This window comes from Cyprinus carpio, chromosome B22 (assembly GCF_018340385.1).
Source record: "Cyprinus carpio isolate SPL01 chromosome B22, ASM1834038v1, whole genome shotgun sequence".
In the NCBI taxonomy this organism is placed as follows: domain Eukaryota; kingdom Metazoa; phylum Chordata; class Actinopteri; order Cypriniformes; family Cyprinidae; genus Cyprinus; species Cyprinus carpio.
In genome coordinates, this window is record NC_056618.1 from 17253131 (window position 1) to 17271025 (window position 17895).

The following is a 17895-nucleotide window of genomic DNA, read 5'->3' on the forward strand; positions in this document are numbered from 1 at the left end:
CCAAACAAAATACTGACCAGGAAGTGGTATAAGACTGTGAAGCTTTGCCTGCAACAGAAAAAAAATAAATGGAATAGGCTATTGTGTTTTTACCACTCATATGCATGGAACATCAATACCGTGTGGGTCATTTAACCTGGTCAGGATTTCACCGGATCTTGTATGCAGGGTAACATAACATTCCAAAGACAAAGGGAATGTAAAGATAGTCCCACTGAAGGTGAGCGTGAAGTGAGACCAAGTGCAGTTTATTTACAGAGAGATCCAAAACATCCAAACATAATCCAAACAAGAAACAAAGACTTGACTAGACTTGACTTGACTTGACTTTAAAAGACTTGACTTGACGAGGCATGAATCAGACTTGACAGAAACAGACTAGACTCATAGCAGCAGATTTTTAACATTAATACGACAGAGACAATGGCAAAGACATGGCTACTTATACCACAGACAATAGGGGTCACATGACAGAACAAACCAATGGAAACAAGACACATGACTAAAGAAACAACAATGCAGGGAGCCGAAGCAAGGCGATAATCACATGACAAGACAATAACCAATGAGAACATGTACATACACAAGTCAGAGATACATGAGGCAAGGGAAGCATGAGCACAAACAGCATAAATCAAACTACAAAATAAAAGACATGAAAACAATGAACAAAAGTAAAGCCCAAAACAGACCTTACAGGGAAACATAAAATTGTGTCATTTGAACCCCCTTTAAGTGTAACTTGCTTCAAGTCTTTAATGAATCAGCCATCTGACACGAATCACTTGAATGGAATTATTATTTCTTATTTAAGGTTTGCCCAGCGTGGGGCATTTTCCCACATTTCATTTCTATATTAAAAACTGATTTAAACCACCCTAGGCTCATAACATTATTATGCTGTTGTAGCCAATTCTGTGGTGTGAGATGCATTAAGCACTGTACAGTTTTATTAAACTGTCTGTGTAAATAAGTCTACTGTAAATGCTGTTGACTTGGTAAAGTCAACCATAGTAAGGATCCACCACCGGCCCAAAAAGCAAGGACAGCAGCCTGGTTGAAGGTTTAATGCCCTTTTGCTTCCCTTGTTCAGTCTTTTACTTTTTGGCGCTTCTGCAAAGTTCACTTTAGTTTTCTATTTCGGTTAACTTTCCGTGTTTAGTCTGACCCCTAATTTTAAGTGATCATTAAATTTAGACTGTTTTTCTAATCAAAAGCTGATCACAAATATCAATTGTTTATTAATTTCGATATTTGATTAATCTGGAAATCCCATACTTTCAATTATTTGTTCATTACGGACCTAATGTCTCATTTGAGTCTTGTTTAGGCCCAAGAGCAGGTCTCCCAATTTCCCATACAACAGTAACATCAGTGATAGACAGAAATCAGAGATGCATCAGAGTGGCGTGCCTACTGCTTTCCTATCATTCATGAGAGCCTCCCTCACAATTTACTAGCCATAATGATTTCAGGAGAGTTCCGGGATAAAAACAATAAAAACATTTTTATTTGCCAGGTAATGTCTCACATGCTACTTATATAATTTAAAAGCTAGATGCCAATTCACAGAGATATAATACAATTGTGAATCACATTGTAGCAACAAAGGCAGTTCCTATGCTCCTGTGCATGGATCACTACTGGCTATATGGGGAAGCCGCCAAGTGTTCCACGTAGAGGAGGAGAAAACAAACTCAACATTGTCACACATGTAACTTTAAGTTACTGAATAATTCCAATGTTACAGTTATTCTATTTTTGCCTGACACGCATGGTCACAAGGAATGCATAGCATCTACGGCCTTTTTACCCTAAGTATTTCAAAGAAAACTTACAGCAAAACAATGGAGTGTATTAGTGATAAATGCAGTTATAGTAGAGCAAAGGGGGGTGGTGTTGTCATGCTCTTTTTGGAGATCCTCTTCTCCAGATTAGTTTTGTGTTTTTGTTGCATGGCATCTGTTTGTAGGGGTTCCTGACGTTTTTGTTTCACAGGAGATAATTTCACTTGCCACGGTATCTGCAGCTATCACTCATTTGCTAAATTTATGTAAAAAATAATTTCATTTTGAGGTTTGCAGAAGGGTGGTGTAGGTAGAGGGGAGCACCAGAAAGGCTAAGAACAGCCACCAGCATGGTACCCTTTTAAGACAATTACTTTTACTGAGCTACCACAAATTTGTGCATGTTGATTAATGATGACAGTGAGTTTGAGAAATAAAATTCCTAAAGCTTTTTATAATGAACAATCTGCCTACAGTAAAACAAAATTACACTCCACATTTTACTCATGAACCAAAGAACCATAGTCCTTGGTGATACACATCATTCAATCATGACCTCATGCTCACAATTTGTTCTAGGCTACTAATTTTCAAATAAGCCCACAATGGTTGAGTATTTGAATAAATGTAAAACTATTGTGTTAAGTGAACTGATACATTCTATTTAATCATAGCTGATTTTTGTTAAATTAATTTTTACACAAAGACATAAAAAGCATCATTGACTTGTGTTCTTGGGTTTACCCTTTTCATACCTAACTTCCGTTGGAAAAGAATGCTTTTCGATGATTTTGCATCATAAAACAACAGCCTAAATTAAAACAAGACTTTTTATATAAAAAAAAAAACAAACAAAAAAAAACCTAATGCATTTATAAAGGATTAACTAAGCAATTCGAATTGAGAATTAGAATATGTACTAGTACAAAGGGTCGTGATGAGCTTCCAGTAGCAGCTTGGCCAGCGTGCAGAATGGTTTTCTAGCCTTCTGACTGTCCTGCGATCGCGGCACTAGTACACATCCTTTAAGAACTGCTGCGCAAGTCTGTGTGGTTTTTCCTGTGGGGGCTGGCCTACTTTGGAAACTGGTCACGTGGGTTAAAACGTTTTCTCATATTGCATAAAATGCTTGTGTAGTGATACTTCCAGATGTTATAGGTTTTTTGAAAGGCTCTCAGGTGCGAGATTTACTAAGATGTTTTGAGTTGCCTCTGAGTTATCAAATTATCCTGATGAGGTATGTTTGTGAACGGCATATCTATCTATCTATCTATCTATCTATCTATCTATCTATCTGTCTATCCGTCTGTCTGTCTGTCTGTCTGTCTGTCTGTCTATCTATCTATTTATATATCTATCTATTCCCATTACGTCTTCTGGCCATTAAATGGAATCTCTGCTTGTCTGCAACACTTTCAGTTTCTTTTACGTCGTTTATGTTTGATAAAGGTGCTTAAAAGGCATAAATGCAGATGTTACAGTCTTTTTGATGTAAGTATTGTTAGCAGCAGAAAGAAAGGGAAAGAAAGGAGAAGAAAGATTTATTCTCTATTTGTCTATATTATATATTTTTACAATTTTGTACAATATTATAGACTAGTCATATATGGAACCAATAACTCATTTTCACCAGCTGAGGTCAGTGTCACAGTTCTGAGCATGGCAGTCAGATCACTCCTGGTCTTCTTTGCCGCTAAGCAATGGCTCTTTTATGTTCAAAGTTTCTCATAGTATTTCAAATTCTCTCCACTAACTTCACTTATCAAAATCTAAAAGGTTCTTGACTGGACTGAGCTTGTGCTTTCTTTCTATTATTTAGATCTAGATCTGAGTGAGATGTTTTTATTTTCCTAAATTCTCTGTTCCTGTTTCCTAACAGCTATTCCACATTCATTTATTCCACAATGGAACTTCAGCATTTCCAACTCTTGTCGCCTTCCCAGGTCTGAGCACCAAACCCAAATCCTATTGTATTTGTAAAGATTCTCTTCCTTTCTTTAAAAAGTGTCATAATAGAAGTGTCTGGCCACACACACCCTGATCGATATAAGTACTTTTATGTTTTACTCATATCTCAGCACAGCCATACAGGCTACAATCTAAATATTTTTTTCCTCTGAGTCAAGCTGAATAAAACTAATAACTAATAAACATTTTTTTTTTTTTTGTTGCCATGCATAAATATTATTCCACCATTTTGAGCTTTTCTTAAACCTCCTTTTTTCCACTACTAGTCCGTTCCAAACCTGTAGACCTTTTTTACCATATTTGGAAACCACATTACATTGATTATTTTTTATGATGACTGTCACCCGCAGGACTTTCTGACACGTGACATCAGTGCTTCAGCACCTGGTAATTTTTCGCTGATTATACCTTGTGCGCAAAGAAAACAAAATAAACGACTTTTTCAACAGTTCTTCTCCTCCACGTCTTCCTAAAGAAGCCATTATGTATGAGTACCCAACGATGCATGCGTTGTGTGTTCCTCTGCTTGAAACAAGCGATGATGGTTTTACCTTTGAAAATATTGTTTGTGGTAGGACTTCAACAACCATCCTCCAGCTAGTGAAAACCATCACCACAAAACGGTCTAAATGCACAGAGCCTACATACAGAGCAAGAGCTGCTGAGTGGAATTTTCAAACCTGTCCAACTGAAGTCAGATGGCCCCTCCAAATCGATGCGGTAGATGCCACATCTCCCACTATCATTGAGAAATCAATGCGAAAACATGCACATGCGTTTACTTCACAAAAACAGTGCTCCTCACAGTATTGCAGTCTCAGCACACAAGTCACAGAGGTAAATTCCATTTGTTTGTGCTTCACAGTGCTCCGTTTGTAAAATAGGCCTATTGTATAATTAGATTGGCGTGAGAAAACCAACCTACTGATCTGCTATTTAAGCTTCATATTAAGTTGGCTTGAGAAAACCCATCTTACTGAAAATGCTACTTAAACTTATAGTGATTTGTTATTCAGTATTATTAGTATTATTATTATTATTATTAGGCTGGCTTGAGAAATCTGCTATTTAAGCTTCTTCTTATTATTATTCTTATGAGACTAAAATTTATGAGCGCTACTACCAGCTTCTGTGAGCGGGAAGTTACTTGGTGAATCATGCTAGCAACATGGTAGTAGTATGCTAATAATGTTAGCAACATCTACTAATCTTACTTCTAGCAACATGCTAGAACGTAGTAAAATCATGCCAGCAATATGCTAGTAACAGGCCAATCATGTTAAAATCATGATAATCATGCCTACTAGAAACATGTTATCAGCATCTATCTAATCTAATCTAAATTTTCAAACTTCAGGCTTTTAGCGCTGCTTTAAACTTTCAGGCTAGACTTTCTCAAGCCAACCTAAAATTTGACTCTCTGACAACTTTTTAACTCTAGTTGTGATTTTATAAAGATTTTATCGCTTTAGTATATAGCATTGCGTATGGATTTTTTTGTTTTTTTTAGTCTTTATTTAGTTTGGTTTTAGTTCATAAAACAAATTTAACAATAAAACAAGATAAACATAAAATAAGTTTTCTCTTTACAACATAACATGTGGAGTAGCACGTGTTGGATGAGTAATGTGAGAGTAGACTTGTGGAAATAAAATATGTGGCCAAATTACTTTTAACACATTTGTTGAGAGATGGGGTGCTGAGGTGAAGTCATGAGTGGGACAAAAAAAAAAAAAAAAAAAAAACACAAGAGCATCCTGTCTCTGCAGCTTTGACTGCAATAAGCATCATTCTTTATTAATGTCATGGCTATAGAAATATTACTCCACAAACAAACAAACAAACAAACAAACAAACAATAAATTCAAAACATATAGCCTAAATGTAAAAAATAAATAAATAAAGGTGAAAAAAATTACATGAAGAAATGAAAACAAATAAAAATACAATAAATCAATAAAAAACCGGCAATAAAAAATGTTGCATTTCTCAAAAAAATCAAAAGGTTATTATTGGTTAGTTATTCCCTGTTTGCCCAAACATACAAAAACAAGAAGAAGAAGAAGAAAAAAAAGCATTTTTGCCCACAAGAGGGCTCCAATGAAAAGCATTACAACTACTTTGCCCACCTGAGGAGCGTTTTCTATCTTATAGTTTGGAGAGGAGTCCAAGTTAAGCTGAGGTACATGTTTTACAAAATCCAATGGTTGTCATGGGCATAGTTTTACATAAATTTTTGTGAATGCTTACATGCAGAGATTTGAATCAACCCCAAAAGTGAGTATTTATAAGGTAAAAAAGTATGTTGTGTGCCCGTGTGCAGAGATCATTAATCAAACCACAACTGAAACGAAAAAAGACGAACAATACGAGTCTAAACTGTTTATAGAAGCTTGGAAGAACCAGGATATATATATACATTTATAATGCATCCTACTGGCTACCTTTTGAAGATTTATAAATCCCTTTTCTAGTAAAATTTGGCAGCATCTGAGGCCTCAATCAGTTAACTGCACAGATAAAATGATTTATTCATAGTACCAAAAAGCACTCTGTTAGTTGATAGTATAATTATTAAGTACTGTCCATAAAAGCCCCTGTTTACCAATGAGTCTAGGATTATTTAAACGTCCGTGAGTTCAACGTGACATGAACAATAAAAAAAAAAGATGAGATGAAAAAAGTAAGAATCTGTACGCTAAATAAATACATAAACTTATCCATCTGTTTATTCCGAGAGACCCATCTCAGGCGGAGCGTTCTCTTCCTCACTCCTCTGACGCCTGCAGCTAAACAGTTGTTTTTTTTGTGTACAGTCATACATGATCGCACTATGGACCTGGAGTATGACTGATATTATACTGAGATTAAGTAACATAGCAGTTATATACGTTAAAGTTAATCTCAAACAAATGCTACCAGTATATGCAGACAGTAATCAAATTGTAGCCTGACATGTGGCTCAAAATAAGGTCATTAGAGAGAATTAGTCATTTTACACTTATTGCTTCAAACCCTTATATAGAATAATAAGAGGAAACCCTGACCCTCAGTTCGCTATCTTTTATACAGTACTAGATATATTTATCCATATAATATATCTATTATTTGAATGTAAATATACTATATTTTTTTTTCTTATATGGTCTTTGAATAATTTGTTTGTCATTTGATCATTGCTTCATATTTACACTGAATTTACATCATTACTCCAGTCTTCAGTGTAACATGATCCTTCAGAAATCATACAGCCCTGATGGCGTAGAAACATGTCCACAAAAAAACTGATCCCAAACGTTTTTGACCAGCGTTGTATTATACTGTACAAAAATGTTTTCTCCGGTAACCTAAAATGTACATGTTTGGGTTAGGTACATCAATGGTCAAATCAATAATAAATCACACATTAAAAGTTACACACTGTGTGCTGTACAAGGTCGTTTATAGATGTTTTTGCTCAAGGTGGCGAAATGTCCTTAATAGATAAAATTTTGCTCAACAGAAAAAACAATAGAGGAAACATTGCTGGGGGGGTCAGCTAGAATATTTTAAATTCACATGTGAAGGGTTTCAAATATCAACTATATAAATGACATCAGAGTAAACTCATTTTAAATGAAACAGAAACCAATGTTGGGCTCACATTGCCTCTCTCATATGGCGAATCAAAATGTTTCCATATTCACTATAATTTGGGTCCCAAACTATGATTTATTATATGATTTATTTGTATTATTTTTTTTATGTAAAAAAAAAAAAAAAGATCTTGTACAACATCCGACAGTATTGGACCCTAGTGATCATTAAATTTAGACTGTTTTTCTAATCAAAAGCTGATCACAAATATCAATTGTTTATTAATTCTTTTCGATATTTGATTAATCTGGAAATCCCATACTTTCAATTATTTGTTCATTGGGGACCTAATTTCTCATTTGAGTCTTGTTTAGGCCCAAGAGCAGGTCTCCCAAATCTCCCATACACAACTTGATAACATCAGTGATAGACAGAAATCAGAAGGTCCTCCATGACGCCTACTGCTCCCATCATTCATGAGCCTCCCTACAATTTACTAGTCATAATGATTTTGTGAGAGTTCATAGGATAAAACAAATAAAACATTTTATTTAAGTTGTAATGTCTCATACTATTTATATCATTAAAAGCTAGATTCAGATTCAGAAAAGATAACGAATTATAGAATCACATTGTAGCAACAAGGTAGCAGTTCTATGCTCCTGTACATGGATCACTGCAGCTATATATGGGAAACAGCCAAGTGTTCCACGTAGGAGGAAAACACAACCTCAACATATAGTCACACACATGTAACTTAAATTACTGAGCCATTCCAATGTTACCAAGTATTCTAATTTTTACACAAGACATATGGTTTAGAATGCATAGCATTTCATTAGCATTTCAAAGAACACTTAGAGCAAAGTAATCATTTTAGGAATAAACTTATCTAGTCTATGTGCACATGTAGTACACAAACCATAAAGTGTGAACATTTATAATGCTCATAGAACATAATGTAAGCTTAACACAATTACACATTTCAAAATAAAAAGAAACGATACTCCGATACAGCAGAGAGACACACACAGTCACAGAGTGCCCTAGAAAGCGCAAAGTTCCGGTGAGACTCACACACCGCGCTTGGGTTTCTTGACTACAGAATCCCACTGGAAGTGTTTCCTTTTGTCACATCACTCTATATACTCAGACAAGAAACAAAGAAAGTGACTACTGTGAAATTGGAGAACCATTTTACTAATCGCACATTGGACTTTTAGAATGATACTTCAAAACATGAAGGGGAAAACAACAGATTTTACAAGATACATGAGAAGTGGAATATACATATTCTTACTGAACTTTTGAGTGAAACCCTTGGGGGAAAAAGTGCTACGAGAAGGGAGAGGCAGAGAGGGCAGGGGGGAGAATAAACGGCAAATGAGCAAGCAAAGGTGTTGTCTGCTCTTTTTGGAGATCTCTTCTCGTGATTAGTTTTATTGTTTTGTTGCATGGCATCTGTTTGTGAAAAGCTCCTGACGTTTTGTTCTCACATGGGAGATAATTTCACCCTCTTTACAGTATCTGCAGCTATCACCATCTCTGCTAAATTTATATAAAATTCATTTCCATTTTGAGGTTGCAGAAGGGGTGGTTCGCCTCAAGGCACCAGACAAGCTAGAACCACCACTGCTTATAAAAACCAACACAAAAATCTTACTTCTTTACTGAGCTGATTTCTGCTGATGCTGCCACAAAGTTGTGCATGTTGATTAATGCTAACACTGAGTTTGAGAAACACAATTCTAAAGCTTTTATATTGAATAATATGCCTACAGTAAATGGGCTGCAGTTTTGAAACTCCAGTAGTGTTTAAAAATGATTATCTGAAAAACAGACTCTCACTCTTTACCTTGTTCTCTCTCACTCTTCTGCAGTGAGTCCCTTTCCCACGCTCCTCTGACATAGGCCTACTGCAGCTGAACAGCCATATTCCAAAAACAGCTCAATACAAGTTAGTACCAAACTGGACAACAGCAATGCAAGTGTGTTTTGAGAGGAGCTATCCGAACTCCACCCTCTACCAACAAATTCTGTAACCGCAGGTGAATATATTGATGAATGGTAGAGTTGGTATCAAACTAAACTTTCTCTGTATTTCATTTTCTACACGAAATTACACCCCACATTTACTCATGAACCAAAAGAAATCTCATAGTCCTTTGCATACATCATTTAATCATGACCTCATGCCTCACAATTTATTCTAGGCTACTAATTTCAAATGCGTCCACAATAGGCTGAGTATTTGAATAAATGTAGGCTATTGTGTTAGGTGAACTTAAACATTCTCATTTAATCGTAGCTGATTTTTTTTGTTACATTAATTTTCATGACAAAAGACATAAAAAGCATCACTGACCGAGCTGGGTTCACTTAATTTGCCTAACTCCGTTGGAAAAAAAATGCTTTCGATTTTGCATCATAAAAACAAATTCAGACTAAATTAAATACGAGATATATATATATATATATATATATATATATATATATATATATATATATATATATATATATATATATATATATAAACTTAATGCATTTATAAAAGGATTAACTAACAATTAATTGAAAAAAAATGTACTAGTACAAGTACCTTTTGCCTTTACGACTCGTCACATGGCACCAGTACATCCTTTAAGAGACTGTTGCGCAAGTCTGTGGTTTTCCTGCAAGGCTGGCCTTATTTTTGTAACTTGCCACGTGGGTTAAACATTTTCCATGTTGCATAAAATGCTTGTATTGAAATGCTAGACGTTAAGGTTTATAAAGGCGCTCTTTTGTGGTTTTCCTGCAAGGCTGGCATTCCTCGGGATGTTTAAAAGCCTCTGAACTGTATTATCCTTGATCTATCTATATATACAATGCAGGTGAAAAAATGCCAGCCCCTTCCCTGATTTTCTTATTTTTTTTTGTACGTTTGTCAGCCAAGACTTGAATGCTCTAGATCATCAAAACAACTTCAAATATTAGTAAAAAATAAATACAAGTTAAAACACAACATGCAGTTTTTAAATGAAATTTTTTATTATTAAGGGAAAACAAAATCCAAAACTACAAATCTGGGTTTCTTGATTACTTCAGCTTGTTACTCAAATCATGAGGTTTATATATTTATATGTTTTGGGACAACTGTTTTGTTTTTTTTTCTCATATTCAACAAGCAAAAAGTAAATTCGGCCTCTTATTCAACACGCAGTAACTTTTGAAAATAAGTTGTTGATTTATTTTGGTTTTAAAAAGAAAATGTTTTTTATAATGAGTTAGATAATGTTTTTATTAATGTTTATCATATTCAAAAGAAAATGACAGATAAAAATACATACATGATGTTTTGTGTTTCAAGAAAAGATTGTGTTGTGGGTTTTGGCTTTCAATGTACTTTTTTCCCTCAAACTGATGTAACTGATGTAAGCTTAGTAGAAAATGAAAGAAAATGAGCAACACCACATGAAAGACAAATAAAAAAAAAACTGTTAGTCTTAAGCTGAAGAAGAATGGCTGAACTGATAATTATGTAAAGGCAATCGTCTCCATCAAACTGTGATAATATTCTACAAGACAAATACATCAGCAAAATATAAAAACAAAACAAACAAACAAACAAATAAACTTGACAATCACAGCTGAACACAATAGAACTGAAAAAGAGACTAGATGAAGACCTGTCATGTCATTCATCGTCATCACACACACACACACACACACACACACACACACACACACACATATAAAAGGGTTCAATTTGAACAGATGATTTTACCATCGCTGTCATCGTCAGAGTGCACTTCCACGGTACATTCAGCATCTGCCTCATATTCACAATCTCAACAATATTCTCAAAACTATCATTTTCAATGACTTGATATTCAATATTTTGATCACTGGCAGTTTATTCACCACATCCAGCATCAAATGCCAGTGACATTTATATTGCATTGCATTTAGTATAATTGCTCTGCAGTAAAGCCATTCAAACCAGTTCAATTTTTGCTGATGATAATGGTTTGTTTTATGCCTGCGGTAATTATGAGTGAAACATCATCATTGTGTATCGAATAGTGTCACCTTGAGGAGTAAAGTGTTTGAGTCATCAGATATGTAAATTAAGTTGGGCAGAAAAAAATACACATTTACTTACCTCTGGTCTCTAGCGACCCTATACACTTTTACAAAACAACATTATCAGAAAACTGGCATTCTTTTATATTTTACTATTTTTTTTTTCTTGTTATATTGTTTATAATTAATAGATTGAGGAATACTAAGAAAGTTGATGTCTAACTTTAAAAAATGAAGGAGGGAGAGGGTAGAGAATGATGTCCCATGTCGCTGAAGACCTAAGGTATGCATTTAAGGGTTAAACAATGTTTACCGTGCTTGATCGATGAACATTAACCATTTTTGCATGCATTTGTGAAACAGTTCTTAAGTGAAAGTGGAATGATGTTTCTTTTAATTTTTTTTCTTTCTTTTTGAGTTTACTAGAGACTTGGAATTGGAACAGTTGTTTGTGGAAAGGTTTTCATTCCCTAATAATTTAGCACAACATGTTAAACTGCATCAGATGATCATCTTCTTTATTGTAGTATAAACTTTCATTGTTTTATTTCAATATCACATCTAGGATTCTTGAAATGATGCACTGGTGTTTTCTAATAAGACAATTGCTCTGTGACAAAGGCTGCACATTGTGTTGTTAATATCATTGTTATTTAGTTTATTCGGGAATTAATTGGTGTTTTTAAATGTTTTTGCCATTGCCTCACTGGTAAAATATCTGGTTCTGTGTTGTTAAAAATTAATATTGAAGATGACTATTTACAGTGCACCCTTTTGTTTTAGTCAACAATAAAAACAGAATACAGTTCGCACAGTAAATCTCATAAATATTTTGTTAAAAAAGCTGTATGTATTACTTACATTCTGTGGTACTGCTGTACGGCTCCTGCGGCGATAGTTAACCACACCAGCAGCTACAGCCGCAGCCACCAGAAGAATAACAGCAACAACTATTCCTGCGACAGCAGCTGGAGACAGATCTGAATCTGGAACAGCTAAAAACATGAATGATAATAAATCCCATATTAAGCAATATCTTTGAATGATATTTACTGCTCCAGGTGTGTTCATGGTGTGTGTGGGTGTGTGTGTGTGTGTGTGTGTGTGTGTGTGTGTGTGTGTGTGTGTGTGTGTGTGTGTGTGTGTGTGTGTGTGTGTGTGTGTGTGTGTGTGTGTGTGTGTGTGTGCACAAATTCTGAGTATGGGTAACCATACTTGGCCACACATCACTTCACTTTCACTTCCTACTTCAGTCATCAATTGTATAAAATTGATTAAACTGATAAATGGCACCTTCTGTTGTATCTAGCATGTTTTCAGCATCACAGCACATTCAGCTCAAAAGGAAGCAGCATGACTCATAGGGAAACCGGCTGGTATTATTAATTTTGCATGTTAATAACGTCATTCAAAGTGTCATTGACTCAAAACACTGTGAGTTTGGCAAATAAGACATGTTTCTGCATCAGCATGTTTTTGATGATCCTGGATCAACATTTTTTTTTTATTTTTTTTTATTTATTTATTTTAAATACAGACCTAACCCTATCCCTACCCCTAAACCTACCCATAATTTATCCCTAAAATTAGAAGGAAATGATGGTTGAATAACAAGGGTGTAGAAGCACCTAACTCTGGTTGTAAGGCTAAAATTTAAATTTCCTGTAAACTTCTCCTCAGCAATTCTGATTGGTTGATTGAATATTGTTCCAGGATCAACATAAGTTGCACTTGCTGAAATCACATTCAAAACCAAACAGCCCACAGTCCAAAACCCAACACATATCGGGCTGTAAAGATTTTTCTTTTTTAAAGTTATTTACTCACCAGTGACAGAAACACTGAATCTCTTCACTCTGGTGACGCTGAAGCTGCTGTTTCTGCTGCTGATCTGTAGTTTATAATCTCCAGAGTCTGTGGTTCTGGTGTTCATGATGGTCAGAGATCCAGTCTGATGATCCACCTTCAGTCTGTCTCTGAATCTCTCTTTACACTGAACATCTGTACAGATCTCTACTCTGATCTCCAGTGATTTCCAGTCTCATTAAAATATGCACGATCTATCACATAAATGCTACTTAAACTTATATAGTGATTATTATTATTGTATTAAGGGTTGCCTTGAGAGAAGCCAACCTACTGATCTACTGCTAAGCTTCTTTTCCTTCTAATTATTCTTATGAGATTCAGCTTCTGAGCATAAGTTGCTTGTTAACATGCGCTGGCAACATTGTAGTGGTATGCCAACTCATGTAAGCAATATGGTAGAAACATGCTAGCTTACTTGCTAATCATGCCAGCCACATGCTAGTAACAGGCCAATCGTGTTAAAACATGTGCTAATCATGTTTTTAACATGCTATCAGCATTCATCTAATCTGTCAAAATTTTTTCAAACTTCAGGCTTTTTGAGCTGGCTTTAAAATTTCAGGCTAGGCTTTCTCAAGCCAACCTAAAATTTGTCTTGACTAACTTTTGAATCTAGTTGTGGATTTTATACGGCTTTGGTATATAACATTGCATAGTCATAACCCTCAATCTGGATTTTATCATATTAATGAGTCTGGATTTCAGAAAACAAAAACAAATTTTGGCAACAAAACAAGATAAAGCATAAAATAAAAGGTTTCTCTTTACTTAATTACATATAACATAACACATGAGTAATGTGAGAGAGTAGAAATGTAAAACATAAAATAAGCCAGATTATATTAAATTCAATCGACTCTGGCCAAATTTACTTTTAACACATTTGTTCAGAAAGGGAAGCTAGGTGCAGAGGAAAATTCATGGCGATGAGAAAAAAAAAAAAAAAAAAAACAAGAGCCCAGTCTCCTCAAGAGCTTTGATTGCAATAAGCATCATTCTTTAGTAATGTCATGGCTACAGAAATATTACTCTACAAACAATAAATATTACTCCACAAACAATAAATAAATACAAAACATATGGCCTAAAAAAGGTTGAAAAAAAGTATAAGAAAATGTACAATAGCAAATTTGAAATTAAAATTACGATTTTATAAAAAACAATTGAAAAATACAGTAAACCAAAAAGGATAACAATACAAACGTTGCAGTTCCCAATAAATCACAGGTTGTTATTTGTTAGCTAGTCAGCAAGGCCCAAAGATACAAAAAAAAAAAAAAAAAAAAGAAAAAAAACACAACAAGAAAAAGCCTTTTTTGCTCACAAGGGGAGCTCCAGTGAAAAGAAAGCACTACAACTACTTCTTTTACCCCTGGAGTTTGTTTCTATCTTCCAGTTTGGAGAGGAGTCAGAGCTAGGCTGAGTACAGTTACACAAATCCTGGCTGGAGGTTCAGGGCAGAGCAACATAAATGGGGAGAGTCACATGCCAATTTAATCAACCCAAAAAGTAGATGGCTAACAAGGTAAAAACATAAAATGAATTCAGCAAACACAACTGAAACATAAAAAAGAATAAAACCGCTTAATTAATAAAATTATAAAGCTTGGAAGAACTAGTGCATTTTTTTCTATATAACTCTGATTGTAAATACCTGACAAAGATGGGCACATACAGGAATGGTTTCATCTACTCACCAAACACTTTATTCTGAATAGCCACTTAACTAGATGTTTGTCCACCCAATAAGTCAAACCACATCTCTAAAGAAAAAATGACCTAGAATATGTAAATCACAGGTAATGAACACTCTCTAGCTACTTTCTGTTTTATCATTAAATGCAGTTTTTATACACAATTCACACAATATTTCTCTACTTTTTAGCCACTTAACGTTTCTTTACACAATAAGAACACTTCCAAATCTTAAGGGAACCAAAGATCTCAATAGTATATACAAAATGAATGGGTTGTAGGCGGAGCTTAGAAGAGTCAAACTCTCAGGAGGGAGGATTCACACAACATTAACCACTCTGCTGTATTTTTTGGTGAATAGTTTATATTAGATCCAGACACTGTGAATCCATTGGAAGAAAAAAAAAAAAAAAAAAAAACTTGTTTCACAGGTTTGTTTTGTTCTTGTGCTGGGGGAGTCTTAATGCATGAACTGATTTTATTGATCTTATGGAGGAAAAGTGCATGTACTAGGTACTAATTATTGAATATTTTATAATCTCTTTGTTACTAGTACAGCTGATATTACTGAAAACTTACTACGTGTTTTTGTTTTATTACACATGTAATGTCTGTTTCATCTTATAACTGAAAGCCCCTCATATGCATGGTTTAATGAAAGTAATAGAAATGGTACTCCAGGAAACCCGCACATAGCAGATTAAATGCATCCAGCCATTGCTGTAGCGAATTAAAAAAGATAATTGAAACGTTTTGAAATGATGAAACATCAAGACAATAAACACTCAACTATAGTGAATATAATTTCATCTGTGTTATTAAAATAACTTGGGTATTTTTTTTTTTAATCATTAGAAAGTGGTTGAATTTATAATCCATTGCACTTTTGCAGTATAGAATGTATGTTTCCATAGTACCTATGAGGTAAGAAGCCACATCAGATTACAGAGGAGTTATTTCTAAAATTCTGCTTTGTTAGTAAAAACATGCAATAATGTTTCTTTTGTTGGACAACAGGTTTAGAAACAAAGAATGGCCAATAACCAGTGAGCTTTCAGACGTGGCTTTCAAATGATTTAATCATGGCCAGAAGTATCTTAGATTGGTTTCAGAGAAAATCCCCCAACAAAAGGGGTACAGCTTAGTTTATACAGCATAAGTGCTTGACAAAGGTGACATGATGATACATATTTCATGTCTAATATGATTGGTTCTTCATGTGGTAATTCGTGATCATCACATTGCCAGCTCAAAGCAAATCTGGGTTTTCTTGATTACTTCAACATAGATCATGAGGTTTATATATTTATATGTTTTTGGACAACTGTCTTGTTTTTGTTTCCTCTTATTCAACCATGGTAGCTTTTGATAAGTAAGTGTTAGAGTCATTAGTATTCAAAGGGAAATTTATAAATGTATTTTTAAATAAGATAATCTTCCACAGAGCTGATGTGTTTTTAATAATGTTTTTATCACATAAACATACAAAAAACAGAAAAAATACATACTGTACATGATGTTTTGTGTTTCAAGAAAGATTGTCTTGTGGGTTTGCTTCAAGGCACTTTCCCACTCAACTGATGCTAAATTTGAAATTTAGAAAATGAAGAAAATGAGCAACACCACATGAAAGAAGACAAATAAAAAAACAAGAATGCTACCAAAAGAAAAAGAACCAATAAAATCTGTCTAAAGCTGAAGAGAAGAATGGCTGAACTGATGAGTATGTAGAGGCAATCATCTCCATCAAACTGTGATAATATTCTACAAGACAAATACATCAATAAAATATAAACAAAAATAAACAAACAAATAAACTTGATAATCACAGCTGAACACAACAGAACTGAAAAGAGACTAGATGAAGAGCACATCATGTGTTTATCCTCCACATGCACAAAAAACAAGCCGCGCCAATAAATAAAAATACTATTTGGCATAAGTAAATACTCACAGATGTTTGGTTGATGAATATAAAAAGAAATATCTACCAAATGTTTGAAGACTTAAAACAGTCATTGCTTAACATCCTCAGACAAACATCACATTAGTATTTTTGCAGGTTTAGAAAATGCAAGGTAACATAACCACAGCGTAAATATTTGGGCATGACACACTCAGAAGAAAGAAAAAAGTCAAGCTTATACCCCTGTGCATGTGAGGATCTTAGTGTTTCGTTTTACCTTTCACAAACTTTTGTTGTATTTGTCTTGTTGTGTGTGACTTCTTATTTTATGTATTTTATTTATTTATTTTATTTTTTCCGGACATTGTTAAGCACTTTGGTCAACCACGGTTGATTTAAATGCTATATAAATTTCATAACATGGTGTCATCTTTTTTGAGATACAACCACCTCAAATTGGAACACAACTTTAGATTTATGGGCTTTTCTTTCTAGCACTTTTGGGTTAATGTTTTTAGAAATTGTGTTGAAACCTGTAATTGTTGTTCAAGTGCGGATCAGCAGTACCTAAAAGTGATCCAGGCAGATAAAACATAAGCCTCATTAACTGTTAAAAGCATTAAAACACATACATTTCCTTTGCAAATTACTTGTGTTGGCTGTAAATAATCTTTTCTCTCTCTTTGATGTGTTTATGCTTGCAAAGAAAATAGAATACTTTTTAGGCATTGCTTTAAGGAGGCGCCAGAGATTGAACCACTATAATTTCTGCTTGCCTTCTGAACTAAATTGATGCACAAGGGTTAAAGCAGGTTTTAGTTCTGGTGTAGCTGCTGTGTGTGTGTGTGTGTGTGTGTGTGTGTGTGTGTGTGTGTGTGTGTGTGTGTGTGTGTATGTGTGTGCATGTGTTGTTGAGGTGCGTGCGTGCGTGCGTGTGTGTGTCAAAGTTGGTCAACCAGTGTTTCTGTTGATGGTGGATGACCAAGGGCTAATGCTAGTGGTTAAATAATAAACTTGTTTTTATTAGAA

General features: G+C 34.6%; 1 protein-coding gene across 1 annotated transcript in view; it reads right to left on the minus strand.

The window, feature by feature from the left end:
• The window catches only part of LOC109075665 (carcinoembryonic antigen-related cell adhesion molecule 20-like), a 36635-nt gene that overhangs the window by 13691 nt on the left and 5049 nt on the right, over positions 1 to 17895 (minus strand). The window contains exon 4 of the mRNA XM_042749253.1: positions 12258 to 12391. Within this exon, the coding sequence (XP_042605187.1) occupies positions 12258 to 12391 (134 nt within the window). The remainder of the gene's footprint in view (positions 1 to 12257; positions 12392 to 17895) is intronic.